Raw genomic sequence first — 16,547 nt, 5'->3', positions numbered from 1 at the left:
CCACTACGTAAAAACACACAACACATACACACACACGTTTTGGTTTTTAAAAGTAAGGTTATGTTTGTTCGCACTTAAATAGAAGAACATCTACCTATACCTAACCAAGGAACGCAAGAATCATTATTTTATTGTCTACATTTTAACAAAACTTAAGTAGAAAGTTAAAATTTTGGAAAATTACTATGAACTTATTGATAAACCCTTGTAACAATTTATCATAAGTCACGCCCTCCCCCCCTCCTGCAAACACATCACGTGGCAGTTCTATCTAAGCTCCTCCCTCAATGTGACGTTGCAATCCAAGATGGCCGCTGACAGTAACATACCGGGACAAAACAAAAAATATGCAGTTTGCTTCCATTATGTCACATAATTTGTACTTTCTCTAATTCCCTGGACTAACTTAAATATTTATATTATTATTAATTAACCCCTGTAACAAAGAGTCCTAAGACACGGTTTCTTGATGGGGACACCAGTCACAAATCCAAGATGGCCGATCCCCAATTGACTTACTTACCTACAGGGGCAAAATAAAAAATAAGTAATTTAAAACTGAAAAGATCCCCACTTGCCTTTATATCTACGTTTTTTTTTATTGTGTCGTATTTGAATTTATATTACGTACGTAGGGAACCTTTTTTTATATATAAAAAAGAAAAATTGTGAGTTATTGTAAGGAGAAGGATATTCCGGGAGTATATTATGTCACTGATCGTTGTCGATTTGCCAGGAAAATGGGGAAAATTCGGGAGCAGTTGGGCAACTCGGCAACTGTTGTCAATTTAAATTGGATTTTGTGTCCCATTTTAATACGCGATCAATGGGGCATTTTTTGGTTACACTGTGACAGTTTCAGATCATCAGTTATTGCCTAATAAATAAAAAAAAATCTCACGGTATTCTTTTATACATTTAATTTATTATCACAGTAAAAAACTACACAAACAATACAACAAACAAACCAAAATAATTAGATAATTTGATGTTCTCAATAAAATTTGGTTGATGATATGGACAATTGAAAATTTCCCTACAAACTTCAACTTGTTCTACTATTAATATTACCATTTCACCCTATAAACTGGCTATTGGGTCCTTTGATACAAATTAGGATATATAAATATAGTAAAACCGAGGATTTTTTAGCTAAGGGTGGTCCCTTAGAAACTTAAATTCTCTGTATCTTATTACATCTTTAGAATCTACATAAAATGCTAAGAAATTCAAGGAGTGACATGTAATATATATATAACAAGAATGTAATAGTATACAGTAAATACCTTCAGTTTTTCAATGAACCACCTTATAATATGTATTGATCGCAAATAAAGAGTGCCAAGCAATTCATTCGTTATCTACTTATGTATATTATATTTAAGCCTATTTTATATACATAATTTTTATACGAATACACAATATAATATAGGAACAAGAAATTATATAAAAATATATATAGAGTAACAATGGATAAATATATTTACATAATGTGGCTAAATACATATAAAATAAATAATTTTATTATAATATTTATTTAATGTTAAACCTATGCTACATTTATACCCGTTCTAACCTTATGTGAACTTTTAGATATATATATATATAAAAACAATATTAAAAAATTAAAATTTATACTATCAACTAATTTTCTTGACTTATATAGTATACAGGGTGATAAAAACTTTTAAAACACCCTGTATTAGATCAGCAGTTTATGTTTTATAATTTAATATAAATTATATATATATACTTATATTGGGTTGGCACTAGCGCATGGGATTACTATATTAAGTTCAAAAGAACATTACTTAATGTGACTTTATGTAGTTCAAATTTATCCTCAGTAATCACTTTATCTTTCTGTGGAAGAATCTTAGAGATATCTCAAGTACATTTAAAAATATCTTAAGATGACTTCAAAAGTTACGTATTTTAAAAAGTGCATTTTCGATTACACTTGTACCTTGCCGGATGATAAAGGCTCTAAGTTATTGGGTTCTTGAGCTACAAAGATCGTTAATATATCAAAATATTCCTTAGAGAATGCCGAATCTTTGGGAGAAAACTATTTTTTTAAAACATCAAAATAATTTGAAGTATTTGGCGTAGAATCATTGCATTAAAAAGATTTTTCTACCAAAAGTGCCCTATCTGAATGAATTTTTCACTGAACAAGATATTTTGTATATAGGAGGAATGTTCAAGAATAATTGCATGTTTCTGTGAAAAAATTATGAAGATATCTCGAGTACATCCAAAGTTATAGGCAAAAATATCTTAAGATGACTTCAAAAGTTGCGTATTTTGAAATGTTCATTTTTTATTACACTTGTACCTTGCGGGACAAAAAGAGCTCTAAGTTATTGAGTTCTTGAGCTACAAAGATCGTTAATATATCAAAATATTCCTTAAAGAATGCAGAATCTTTGGGAAGAAACTATTTTTTTAAAACATCAAAATACTTTGAAATATTTGCTTTAGAACCATTGCATTAAAAAGATATTTTTACCAAAAGTGCCCTATCTGAATGAATTTTTCACTGAACAAGATATTTTGTTTATAGGAGTAATGCAAAAGAATAATTTCATCTTTTGGTGCAAAAATCATGAAGATATCTTAAGTACATCCGAAGTTATAGGCAAAAATATCTCAAGATGACCTCAAAAGTTTTTTTATCTCAAAAAGTTCCTTTTTAGTTATTCTAAGACCTTGACAGACTAAAAAGGCTCTAAGTTATTCAGTTCTTGAGCTACAAAGATCGTTAATATATCAAAATATTCTTTAAAGAATGCAGAATCTTTGAGAAGAAACTATTTTTTTAAAACATTAAAATACTTTGAAATATTTGCTGTAGAACCTATCCACTAAAAACATGGCTCTACCAAAAGTGCCTTATCTGAGTGAATTTTGCACCGTACAGGATATTTTGTTTATAGGAGTAATGCTCAAGAATAATTTCATCGTTCTGTGAAAAAATCATGAAGATAGCTTAATAATATCCGAAGTTATAGGCAAAAATATTTTAAAATGTCTTCAAAAGATACGTATTCTGAAAATTTCATTTTTGATTGCACTTGTACCTTGTCGGATCAAAAAGGCTTTAAGTTATTGACTTCTTGAGCTACAAAGAATGCAGAATGTTTGAGAGAAAATTAATTTTCTAAAATATTTGCCGTAGAATCATGTCATTAAAAACATGTATCTACCAAAAGTGCCCTAGCTGGATCAATTTTTCACTGAACAAGATATTTTGTATATAAGAAATATTTGAGGCGACTCATAGCAAAACTCGCCTTATCCAAATTTTACGAAAAATGTGGTAAATATGGCAATATTCTCTTTAGGTTGATATGCTCCTTCTACCTTAATAATATTCACCAGAACTTGCCTTATCCCATTAAAATTCAACGGCAAAATATTGCTGTTATCGCAAAACTTGCCTTATCCACTTGGATGTGTCGTTTCAAAACGCGCGTTATCCGTACGTCGAAAACATGAAACACATGCCTGCTTGTATCACCCGTTTTATATTTTTGTAGATTATTTGGATTAGTATAGGTTATAACAGAGTTATTATGGGATATTTTTACCAAATTCTTTGTTTTTAACTAACTTTTAAGGTATTTTTATTTGAATTATAATTTATAAAACTAACTAGGGGAGTGTAAGGCAAAGTGGCATATCAGGCAAAATTACATACTTTCCCATTCTACGGAGATTTTAAATATATTCGAAGAAAAGTCTGGGAAGATTTAGAAAATCCTTAAATGAAGAAATGGAAAAAGCTTTATTAGAGCACATTTTGGATAACCAATGTCCAAAAAACTCAAAAGATTGTTGCTCAAAAAGGTAAGAAGCAAGTAGGGTCACTAACAAGTGGAGAACGCGGATTTCATACAACTGCTGTGATTTGCGTAAGCAGCATTGGTAACTATATCCCTCCAGCTCTAATTTTTCCTACCAAAAAGAAAAATGAACTACTTTATGATGGAGCACCTCAAGGAACGCTTAAATTGTATAATAAACCCGCCTATATGATAAAACCATTATTTTTTAAATGGATTAAACATTTTGTTCAATATATTAGACACACTTTCGATAATAAAGCTCTGCTAATTTTGGATGGGCATACAAGTCACAAAGATTATAGTGCCCTAAAATATGCAAAAGAAAATGATGTAGTGGTTTATTGTTTACCAGCGCATAGACTTCAACCACTGATGAGATGTGTCATTTTTTGGACCTCTGGGATCCTATTATGATCAAGAAGTAACGAACTGGTTATAAGCAAATCCTGGGAGGACAGTGTCGATGTATCACATGTCTTCACTGTTTTAAAAGGCGTACAATAAAGCAGCCACTGTAGGAATTGCTGTTAGTGGTTTTAGAGCAACCGGTATTTGCCCACTAAATCCACAAATTTTTTCGGATCATCTTTTTGCCCCCAGTTGAGGATACCGAAAACACGGATATTGAAAATGCAGGTAAAAATTCACCTAACAAACATAATGATGATAAGGATGACAATATCCAACCCGGATGCTCGAAGGACAGTGGCTGTTCAACTTTCGGTAAGGTCCCTACTTCGAATAATAACGGAAATAAAATGGCAAATATATCGAAAATAGATAAAATTTTAGAAGAAATACACCCCAAACCTGTAGCTAAGATAGCAATAAAAAAATCAAGAAAGGAGTCTCAAAGTGTCTTAATAATTTCTCCATTTATAAGTAAGAGTTAAAAGAATTCGAAATAAAAAAAAGATAAAGAGAAGTCAGGAAAAGTAATCGAGCCCGGGTTACCAAATAAGTTTTTCATGATTCAGATGAAGAACTTGAACCTTTTGGAAATTAATCAGAGGACGAGGATGATCCAGCGTGCATCTACTGCAATGAAGTTTTCAGTAGATCTAGGTCCAAGGAGCAATGGATAAAATGCCAACTCTGCAAAATGTGGGCTCACACTGACTGCGGAGATGTGTCAAAAAAAACCAAGCAATTTATTTGTGATGCATGCAAAGATTAGTTTAAGCAAATGTATTTATTAAAGAGTGGGATCTTTAGAATAATGTTTTCCTTTTGTTCTTTATGATTTTATTTGTTTTCATTAAAAGTTTACCTTATATACATTTGTTTAATAAATGTTTTAAACCGTACATATTTTTTGTTTTGAAATTTAATGTCATTTTGCCTACCTGCCTATGTTATCTTGCCTACACAGTGGTGGGCAAAATGACACTTTGAGTTATTTGTTAAATATTTTATTTCTGGTGAACATGACCTGCTTTTAGTCTTAAATTTTTTTATATATAGTTTATATGCACCAAAAATATTTTAAACATTAAAATAATGCGTTTTATGCGGTCTTAAACACAAAGTATGCCATTTTGCCTTACACTCCCCTAGTTATTTTTAATATGGAGCAAAAAATTATCCCCGCAGAACGGGGTAAATGCAGAAGAAATATCAGTGACAGATCTCAGTGGAAAAGAGAAATACTAAAACGCGAAAGGTATTTTATGTTTTTTGTTTTTGCAAGATTGACAGGGTATTAAAGGTAATCGTTTTGCTACTTTAGGCGGAACGCCAAAGTGACCTGCGGTCACAATGGAAAAACATACAAATGTATAAGATTAACCAGCCGAGATGTTTATGACTTTCATCAAAACTTTTATCAGGGGAAAACCAAGAAGGAGCAAACATCTTGTCGAACTTGCATTGTTATCAAGTGTAAACTGACGGTGAAGGCGTCAGTTTACACTTGATAACGGTTGGAGATACTTACCAACCGAAACGTCGTGTTACATTAAATAAATAAGACAATGCAAGTTCGACAAGATGTTTTCACTGTACCATTGTCTACCACCTTCAAAAAAAGAAGGAGCAAGATGCGTACATATTAAAATTATGTAAATGTTCACAACTGAAGCACGATAGACATATAAAAGGATCGCGTCCAAAGAATTGCCAGGCGATATCTTGAAACTGGGCTTTTGCCCAGAGAAAATCGTGCAATAAGCAAAAAATACGAAAAAAAGCGAGTGGCCGTGAGAAAATTTCCGGAGAGTTTTTTAAGGAGTGGACAGCCATTGTTGTCGTTCGAAATTAAGTAGTTGGCAATATTTGAGTAGTAATTTAAATGTTTTCAAGCTTTGGAGGCTCTACAATCAAAACGCGACTCTTAAAGTGTTATCACCAGTTGACGACAAGAACCAGGCAAAATCTTTAAAACCCATTAATAAGACCCTTTAGGAACCCATAAATAAGATGACTATTTCTTTGGGTATCGGGTTACACAAATGGATCAAGGGCAACTTAAACCCAAATGAGGGACACTTGGGTTTTGAACTGAAAAGGGTGCACTTGTCGGATACAGAACCCTATTTTAGCTTAATTTAGTCGTTTGCGTTTATATTAATACTTTTATTCTTTTATTCTCTTTTGTCTTAATCTGATTTCATTGTAATAAAATCCGTGTGTTATTTAGAAATTGTTTTAATTATTTTTGAGTTTTACATCAGAAGTGGGATTAGTAAATCCAGTGACCTATTAAACTCGAAGCATTGTTTATTAGACTATTAATTTCGTGTAAAGATGCCCCGAAACTCGGAACGCGGTTACGTATATTCCGCAAGTTTCCCTAGTGCCCGCCGTGAACGTTCCACAAGTGGGAAAAGAAGATCTGGTGATCATGAGTTATCACGTCATCGCTCCAGTAGAGATCAGGAAAGAAGCTATACGCCGCCTCCTCGAATGTCCACTGAGCAGAATGGTAGTGAGTCTATTTTTTCTTTAAGTCAGGCTTTAATTCAAGGTTTTAACCAACTTGCAAATAACAATAGTAATCGTACTGGGCCAATCAATAATCACATCATTAAAGAGTTTAACCCTGTTCATAAAGATATAAAGGAATGGCTTATTGCCGTTGATGAGTTTGCCCAGATTAATAATTGGTCTGATCAAGTAACTTGTCACCTAGCGCTGAGTAAATTACGTGGGCCAGCAGAAGTTTGGTATCGAGGGCTGCCAACACGTTTATTTACTTGGTCTGAGTGGAAAGATCTGCTTGCCGAAAATTTTATTTCTACAAGCGATTTGCATGCAGATATGACAAAAATGTTGAGTTATATCCCTAAGCCTAACAAAAGTCTGTATGAAAATGCTTTTGAAAAACTTGCATTGATAAACAGTATGAAAATTCCTTTAACAAACGCGGATAAAATTAATTTGATAATGGGTGACATTAAAGACGATCAAATTAGATTCGCGGTAGAAACAGCGGAAATTAAAAATCCAGCAAAACTAGCGCGGTACTTAAAAATATTTGATGACAAAAACATGCGTCCGGAATCTCAAAATCCCCAGCCTTCAACTTCGACTTCATCCTTAAATCCAAATTCTTTTGAGCCAGCCCATCAAAAAAATCATTTTAAAATAACTAATAAACAAAAATATTTAGATAAAAGTCCTCAAAATAAATCTGCAAGACGCTGCTTTAATTGGAACGGAAAAGGTCATTTCAAAGGAAAATGCCCACATATGAAACAAAATAATCCTTGCAAGGAAGTAGTAGCATATCATAATGCATGACAATTAGATTCTAATACTAATAGCACAGATGTAAATAGCTCCGTGCGGAGCTATTTACATCTGTGCCTACTACTATTTATAACTATTTACATCTGGCGATTTTTTAAAAAATGTTAGCTCTTGGCATTTTAATTTCTCCTTTGCTGAAAGGTTTATATTGACTAAAAACTCTGGTGAAAATAATATTATGGTTAGAGGAGAACAATTTTATAACTCGGATACTGGGGTACCTAAGTCGATTTTAAAAAAAGGAAAAAAATGGAATCATTTTGCTCCAGACACTGTTCCAATGGGAGCTCCAGTAAATTCTGCCAAATTAAAGGATGTTGATAATTTACTAGAAAAACATTTTGGAAATGAATGGAAGAGCAAAGAGGGTTTAAAGTTGATAGGACCTAATTCTGAAGTTCCAGAAGATCAATTTTCCGAACCACGGGAAGCAGAAGATGAAGGAGAATTAAGAATTTCACTTTTAAGACTTTTGTACTTTTAAAAATCTAGATGTCACTTCTCAAACTCGGCGTTGTTTTATTTTTTTTGCAGCATAACTTGTCAAATCCAAAATGACTAATCAAAACTTGTCTAATCCATTTTTGTTTATTTATTTTAGCCGATTAAGGATATTCTACATTTAAATAAATTGATGTGAGTGTTTTCTAAAAACTCATTTTATATTATTATTTATTTTTTGTCATTGTATGCAAAAAAATAACTTTAGTAGAGGTTTTTTTGAATTTGCGTAGAACGACTTAATGGATAAGACGAGTTTTGCTATGAGACGCCTCAATTTTATCTTTCTGTGCAAAAATTATGAAGATATCTCAAATACATCCAAAGTTATAGGCAAAAATATCTTAAGATGACTTCAAAAGTTACGTATTTTGAAAAGTTCATTTTTGATTTCACTTGTACTTTGTCGGACAAAAAAGGCTCTAAGTTATTGAGTTCTTGAGCTACAGGGATCGTTGATATATCAAAATATTCCTAAAAGAATGCAGAAATATTCTAGAGAAAACTATTTTTCTAAAACATCAAAATACTTTAAAATATTTGCTGTAGAACTATTTCATTAAAAACATGCATCTACCGAAAGTGCCCTAGCTGAATCAATTTTTCATTGAATAAGATATTTTGTATACAGGAGTAATGCTCAATAATAATTGCATCTTTCTGTGAAAAAATCATGATGTACTCATGTAAAGAATCATGAATTTCGGATGTACTTGAGATACCTTCAAGTACATCCGAAATTATAGGCAGAAATATCTCAAAAGTTAGTAATTTCAAAAAGTCTATTCTTTATCACTCTTGTACATCACCAGACAAAAAGAACTATAACTTATTGAGTTTTTGAGTCACAAAAATCGTTTGTATATTAAAACATTCCTTGAAGAATACACAATCTTTGAGAGGAAACTATTATTTTAAAACATGAAAATACTTTGAAATATCTGAAATACAATGATTGCATCAAAAACATGCCTCTAAAAAAAGTAGCGTACCTCTGTAATTTTTTTACTGAACAAGATATTTTTTATACAGAATTACTCCTTAAGAATCACAACGTCGTTCTGTAAAAGAATCATCAAGACATCTCAAATAGTACCGAAGTTATAGGCAAAAATAACTCAGGATATCTTTAAAACCTGCTTAATTCAACACATTTTTGACTGTTTTCAAAGAGCTCTAACTGGTTGAGCTTTTAACGCACAATAACCGTTTGAATATCAAAATATCCCTAAAAGAATGCAGAACTTTTAAGTGAAACCCCATCTATTTTCTATATATCTATTTTCAATTCAAAATCCTTGGAAATAAATGCACTAGAATCAAACATTTTTCTAAGAAAACATTCCTCTGCCGTATCTCATCAACTCTTCCACCAAACACAACGTTTTATACATCAAATTAATCCTCAAAACTCCTCCTATAAAATTACCTGCAGCGGTTATCAAGTTATGCTACTTTGGCACATAAATAAATTCTACACCTCTACCACACCTCGCATTTATTAACGGGATTCATCTTCGAACCGAGTCTACACTGGAACTGCTCGCTGAACTCCTTCAAATTACTCAATGCCCCGATCACTCTGAACTTTGCTGGTGCGTGGGAGTCCTTTTCGATCTCCAAGGTGGTGGCTTCTTTGGTGGTGGTAGAACACCACACCTAAAGTGGGAAAATGTGCTCTTGGGGTTCGAATAAAGGGCGAATAGGGTACTTACTTGGGCAAAAGCTACGAAAAACAACTGTTTGTGACTTAAGTCTAGTCCGGGCAGTTTTTTTGGTTCGGGTTCCTCTTTGGCTACGTCCAGGTATGCGTGGTACGCGGCTTTTAGGCCTCCGTTGTCCGCGATGTTTTCTCCCAAGGTTTGGTTGCCGTTTACGCGGTTGTTTTCGATTTCATATTTTTCTGGAAATAGTTAAATGGAGCCTTGGGAATTGCTTTATTGTTCAGTGAAAGAATTATGGAAGTATCTAGAGTGGTTGTTGAGTTACGAGAAAAAATGTGTCAATCTTGAAAAAGGTACAATGATGGATAAGAATGCTTAAAATCATTTCGATTGTAAAAAGTTTGCTCTCTATATATTTTTTCATATAATTAATAAATACCAAGATATTGAATAAACACAGCTTTGAAAATTGATAGTAACTAGCTTTAAACTCTCATAACTTGAAAACAACGCACTTAATGATAAAAACTAGTTTGAACCCGTCGAAATTCGACGCTGAAACACAGGCCAAAGCATGTTAAAAAAAAGTAATCTATAAAATTACCCGTCTTCCAATTCAAAGAACTTCTTTGTAGACAACATTTGAAGTAATGTTGCCCTTGGGTACTATTTGTACTTTTAAATTGTCAAACGATCGGGCGCGAGACATAGCTACGTATAGCTGGCCATGGCTAAACACCGGTTCCGGTAAATAAATACCAACCCGTTCTAGGGTTTGTCCTTGAGCCTTGTTTATAGTCATGCAAAAAGCAAGACGAATGGGGAATTGGCGTCTTTTAAAACTAAATGGCAGTGAACTATCTGAAGGCGTAAGATCTATTCTAGAAATTAATACCCTTTGTCCTATTTTAACTCCTGTGATAATTTCCAAATCTAAACAGTTTTCATACATAATGTTTTATAATTAATCTGGTTCCATTTAATAAGCCTTGAGATACATTTAAATTTCTTAATAACCCACCTTTAGTGTGAAAATATGAGGAGGCAAACCGCTTAATTCCAAACTATTTAAGAACTCTACTGGAAATTGGAGAATTTCGTTTTCTTCTTCAGTGACTAAATGATTTACACTATCATACGTTTTTGCGATTCCAGGTATTAAATCTAAAACTTTTGTATTAATGTGATTGCAATGTTCGTTTTTTGGTGTAAGAATTGCGTATTTGGAGACTTGTATTACATCTTCAGCTTTTAGAAATCCAACGCCAAAAATTTCGGTCACGATGTCCTGTTTGCTTATTATACTTAAAGGCAATATTGTTTTCTTGTATAACTTTACTTATTTCATTAATAATTAGACGTTGCTCCTGATTTGCCTGCAAAATCTTAGAATCACAATCATAATTTAAACTTAAGTGAGGTGCATTGTCTGGAACTAATGGTATATTATATACAATTGGTAAATTAAATGTCGAAAGAGAAAGACCATGCAATGCTTCTTGTAAACAACGATGCCATTCGGTATCGTCCTGAAGCAGCCTACGTCGCATCGCTGCCTCTTTAAAAGAAGCATAATGGACATTATCATAAGTCCTTAAGTCGTCAAAACTTGTAGCACCTACGACATAAAGTAGTAAGAGACGAAGGTAATATCGTTCAGATTCAATTGGAGAAACATTGTACATTCGACCAATAATTTTTAGCTTTTTCACACGTTTTTTCCAGGTATGCCCTTGCTTATTCCAAACATAATGAACTGGTGTTTCCGGATAAATGTAAGAACTTCTGGTTGACGGATTTTTATTCAACTCAAACCACGCAGTTAACTCTGTATGTGCATTTCTGCTCTAAATAATGCTTCAATTGCATTGTCCTCGCGAAAGTATATTTGTTGTTCTTGCGGTAAGTGTACGGGTAAGCGAATAACTGTGTGAGACTGTTCATGCATAGGGAAGCAAAAAATTCTGTAGGCGGCTTCAGTGGGACTAACATATCGTGTATTCAGAAATGTTGACACTTCATCATGGTGTAGTGTGCCTTTCTCCGCCGCAGTAATCTGTATATTAGCACAATCATGTCCCTTATAAACATATTTATGTATATATTTTATACTGTGAACGCTTGCACAAAGTTCAACATTAATGTGAGCCTGAAAATACATTAATAAAAATGGATTGTAAGGAACAATGTATTGGTTGTCAATTTTCACATCTTTGCCATGAATATTTTTAGTGATAGTCCTACCATTATTTCTTCTTTGATAAAGAGGATAACTATTAACGTTTTCTTTTGTTTGTTCTATAAATGGTTTTGGGAATTCTTTTGTACACTTACCCTCATCCATACAAACTGATTTGGGGTTAAGATTGCCGCAAGGACCGTGCACCTTATGTGCCTTAACTAAATTGTACAGTGTTGAGTTATTCAGGTCTGGAATTTCTGCGGAAATGCGACGATGTATAAAAAAGTTTGTACTTCACCAAAAATGTCTTCCTGATTTATTAATCGTAACAGTTCCTTTACTTTTGAATGAAAAACCCTTACGATAATACCGGATCTATTTTTCATACGAATGTATACTGTTTTTAATTTCCGGTCACTGAGGATTGCAGGTAAAAGTTAGAAAAATATCCGAATATTTTCCGAATTTTCTGACCATTGCCATTGCATCCTGATAATTTTGCATCATATTACGTGGACTACCTGTAAAGCTAGAAGGTAATATAACAAATTGTCCAGTTCTTAAAGTTTCATTTTCAGCTCTTACATGTAAGGCATCGGCAAGACCAATATAAGTATCTACTCGAAGTTTTGCTTGTTGATTGCGGATAAACTTTAATCTATCACCTTCAATACAGCAGTAGGAATCTACAACTATTTGTTGGCTTAATTTTCCTGCATTAATTACAGAATTAAAATTACCTTTAGGAGGATTACCACGAACCATAAGCCTGTATGAAACATATTCTCGCATCGAAATATTTTGCCGTACTTTAGTTTTTCGCTCAACTCCAGTTGGCATTGAAATATACCAACCTGGCTCTCCACACGGCCATATAAGTACATACGACATAGGGTCACAGTGCATGCTGTCGTAATCAATATTTTTTAACCCACCCTCGTTTGGGTAAACAGCAATATTCCTATGGGAAGGAGGAGCTTCATCTACTGATTCAAATACTGCTTCTACTTCTGGACAAGTAGGATGATTATATCGTCGCAGATCTGACCGAGGTTCATGATAAAACCGCATTAAAAAATTTAAGGGCATCCGATTTTCTTTTAAAGCCACCTTTTTTTCCTCACACATCTTTTGATGCATCGTTTTATATGAACGCACATAGGGATTATGTTGATATTTTATGATTATGTTAATATTTTATTTAATATTTCAAGAACATCTTTGCGTAAAGAAGTGTTTGCAGAATTTTGAAGTCTAATTTGGTTGGCTTCAGAAAAATCCAAAATATGAAGTTGACCGCAAGAAGCAGAATTTACGCTTTTAGAATATAATTCAGAAATCTTGTGATATACCGTCCCAAGAATTCCAAAACAATAAGGACCATATCCCAGAAGTAATTTTAGATTTGCTCCAACAGACACGAAGGATAGAGAATTGTTATATTGGCGAATATTCGCCCTAAAATTTTTTGATAAATCATTATCATTCGTAAAGAGCTGTTTTATTTCATCAGGAGTCTTAAAATCAGCCAGTTTAAACTTTTTATTGCTGCAACAAAGACCAAAATATCCAGAGGAGTTCGTTTCATATGAAAAAAATAGTGCAAGACAGTAATCACATGGGTTATCCAAATTGCCTAAGCTAAAAGAAGGCACAACGTTTGAAATGTTGTTTGATACAGCACGTCTACACTTTTGTTTTAGGTAATTTTATTGGTTCTGGATCCGTTTCGTTAACTTTTCCCTGTAATCAGTCAAAGTTTTTTTCGCTTACGTTTATTATTTTTAGACTGTTGAAGAAAATTGCTTTCCTTAACAAAACTTGTGTTCATTTTCCGCAAAATTTGTGGGGCGAAAACGTAAAACACTATAATAGCCCCTATCAAGATTGCCAGAAAAAAGCAAATTGCAAAGAATATTCCCTGTGCCATACTCTTGACTTTCATTATTTTCATCCCTATATACCCTAAATAAATAGTTAGGAAACAACTGCCCAATGCAGTGTAATTCAACATAGCCCGCATATTCACCATCCAACGATAGCAAGTTTTCGTAATCTACTGCGTTTTTGATCGACAGTCTGTAAGATAAATCTCCTATAATAAAATTTCGGTAATACTCCCATTCATTTTTAACCTTTTCCACAACCATTAATCGTATTTTCCTATGATGTCCATCGTTATTATACAAACAATAAGAAATCGATCGAAACAAACAATTTCCATCTTCTAAAATAGGAATAACTTCCCTTTCCATATTTATTTCCCAAATTAACAACTTGAAAAATGAGAATAAGGAAAAAAAGTTCTTAACTTTTTTAACGATTCTATATAAACACCCTTTAATCAGACAAAACAATAAAATCCGAAATAGAAAACGAAACAAAAGCAACCTATTTCGGAAATTCTCTATAACCTAAAACTTATTAAAAACAACAAAAACTTAAAAACAGTATTCGATTATATAAATAGAAAAAAAAGCAAACGCAACGCCAATTATCCTATAATAACAAAAAGGAAACAACACAGCGAAAACTATCCTAACTTTATCAAAATTATAAACGATCAGCGACTACTACGATCCGAACACGAAATGTTTGTTGAAAGTAGAGCAACGATCAACAATGATGAATGAAGCAAGTGCCTCTGGCAGTAGTATTTATAACCTATCGTTCGTGTGACGTCAGATGTGCATGTCGCACCTCGAGTCGCCTCGCCCGGTCTTGTCGATCCACGTACCAGCGCATTCGCCATACTGCACAGAAAATGTTATCGACTTAAAAACTATGTTGTTTTTATAAAAAATACACGCAATAAAACAATAAAAAAAAATAGTGTTGAAAGGTCTCGGTAACCAGAGGATTATTTAAAAAAAAAGATCGTGTAAAGTGATGCAATACAACTCTCTCACGAACTTGCTGAAAAATTTGGCTTAGTGTTTTAAATATATAGATGATTAAAATCATTTCGATAGTGAAAACCTTAATGAACAACTTTGTTCTCTATAAATTTGTCGATACGACGAATAAAAATCGAAATATTTAAAAAAATATTTAAACTCACCATATTGGTTGACAACACACTTGGTCCTCTCCTTGAACCTTTCCACGGTCTTATTCTTCCACCAGTGGTTCAGGTTGCCGTTTTTATCGTATTGTCGCCCTTGATCGTCGAAGCCGTGGGTGAGTTCGTGTCCCATGACCACGCCCATGGCCCCATAATTCAATGCGGATGGAAACGACGGGTCGTAAAAGGGACTCTGGAGGATCCCAGCCGGGAAGACCATCTGGTTCTTGGTTGGGGTGTAGTAAGCGTTTACGGTCGATGGGACCATGCCTAAAATAGAAGAATTTTTTTTAGAAATCAGTCAGAAATTCAGAGATTGGAGGGACGTAAAGTCAATGGTCTCAGATTATGTTTATTTTTTTTTAAACTATTACACCTGTTACACCTGAAAAATTGACTACTTTTTTGAATTAGTCAGAAGCAACTCATTGGACTTACTCCAGGTGGTTTTGTTGACCGGTTCATTGATCTTCTCCAAGTTCTTCTTTAAATTGTAAAAATTTATGTTGACATTGTTTTCGAAGTAAGCGTCAGATCTTATGCTAAGATTTTCAAACCGCTCATCCAAATGGTTTATGTCTTTAATGAACTCCGGATAACCTGGAATATGTGGATTATTACGATAGCTCTTAAAAAAACTGGTTCAAATGTTACCAATCATATCGGAAATCGCGTCGGCCTTATCTATGGCCAACTTCCTGGTCTGCTCGTCCATCCATTTTAAATTGTCAAAGTTTCGCTTAAAAGCGTTTCTCACGTTGTTAATCATCACCTCCGCTTGCTCTTTCGATCGTACATCGAAAACTTCTCGCACAAAAATGGCCCCGATCGCAAAACCTGAAAGCAACAAATTGTAATTTATTAAATGTTTATTGAGTCTCTTGCCATCGAGCTTACCGAGGACATTATTGGTATCTTGAATGCAGTATCTCCATTGGGGCTCGTCAGCCCCATCGGAGCCCATCAGGGCTGTCCTGAGGCCCTTATAAGCATCCCTGAAGGGCTTGGATAAGCATAGGGTGAATACTTTCACTGTTTGCCATACCAAGTAGTTGTTAAGGGTTCTGAAATGAAGGGAGTAAGTAGTTGGAACTTCGTTATTTTTGACGTAAACGTGAAATAATGAGAAATTCGAGGGGTCACATGATACAATTTGAAATATGAGCTTTTCAAATAAATGCAGTTGAAACTCTAGGTCAATAGTAAGGTCTTGGGAAGTTTAAAGAAAGAGTGAAAATCGTTTTTTTCTATTTTCAGTAGTTCACTTTGTTACTACTTAAACACAAAAAAAAAATTCAAACAACAAACAGGCGTATCTCTATTTCTTGTACTTTTTCCATAAATAAATATCCAAGTTTTAACTTATCTGACAAATTTTCTTTTGATACATACGTCGCTTTGTCATATACGCTAAATTAATGTTTGTTTGGTTAAGGTGTTTACTTTGAGTTTTTGAATAGAACACCCCGATTTATTCAAGCTAGCATTCCATTTATTTGCTCAATATTCTATCAGAGTCGACTTTCCAATTTTAA

General features: G+C 33.6%; 1 protein-coding gene across 1 annotated transcript in view; it reads right to left on the bottom strand.

The window, feature by feature from the left end:
- Positions 1-905: 905 nt before the first annotated feature.
- Positions 906-16,547, bottom strand: part of LOC126750471 (endothelin-converting enzyme homolog) — a 29,016-nt gene continuing 13,374 nt past the window's right edge. Inside the window, exons 5-11 of the mRNA XM_050460101.1 lie at positions 15,910-16,076; positions 15,667-15,849; positions 15,451-15,612; positions 15,010-15,282; positions 9,818-10,005; positions 8,655-9,761; positions 906-2,860 (exon numbers count right to left, since the gene is read on the bottom strand). Coding sequence (XP_050316058.1) covers positions 9,585-9,761; positions 9,818-10,005; positions 15,010-15,282; positions 15,451-15,612; positions 15,667-15,849; positions 15,910-16,076 — 1,150 coding nt within the window. The 3' untranslated portion in view covers positions 906-2,860; positions 8,655-9,584. The remainder of the gene's footprint in view (positions 2,861-8,654; positions 9,762-9,817; positions 10,006-15,009; positions 15,283-15,450; positions 15,613-15,666; positions 15,850-15,909; positions 16,077-16,547) is intronic.

The sequence above is a fragment of the Anthonomus grandis genome, chromosome 2 (genome assembly GCF_022605725.1).
Source record: "Anthonomus grandis grandis chromosome 2, icAntGran1.3, whole genome shotgun sequence".
In the NCBI taxonomy this organism is placed as follows: domain Eukaryota; kingdom Metazoa; phylum Arthropoda; class Insecta; order Coleoptera; family Curculionidae; genus Anthonomus; species Anthonomus grandis.
The sequence above is the reverse complement of the archived record's forward strand: the minus strand, read 5'-3'. Positions and strand labels throughout refer to the sequence as shown.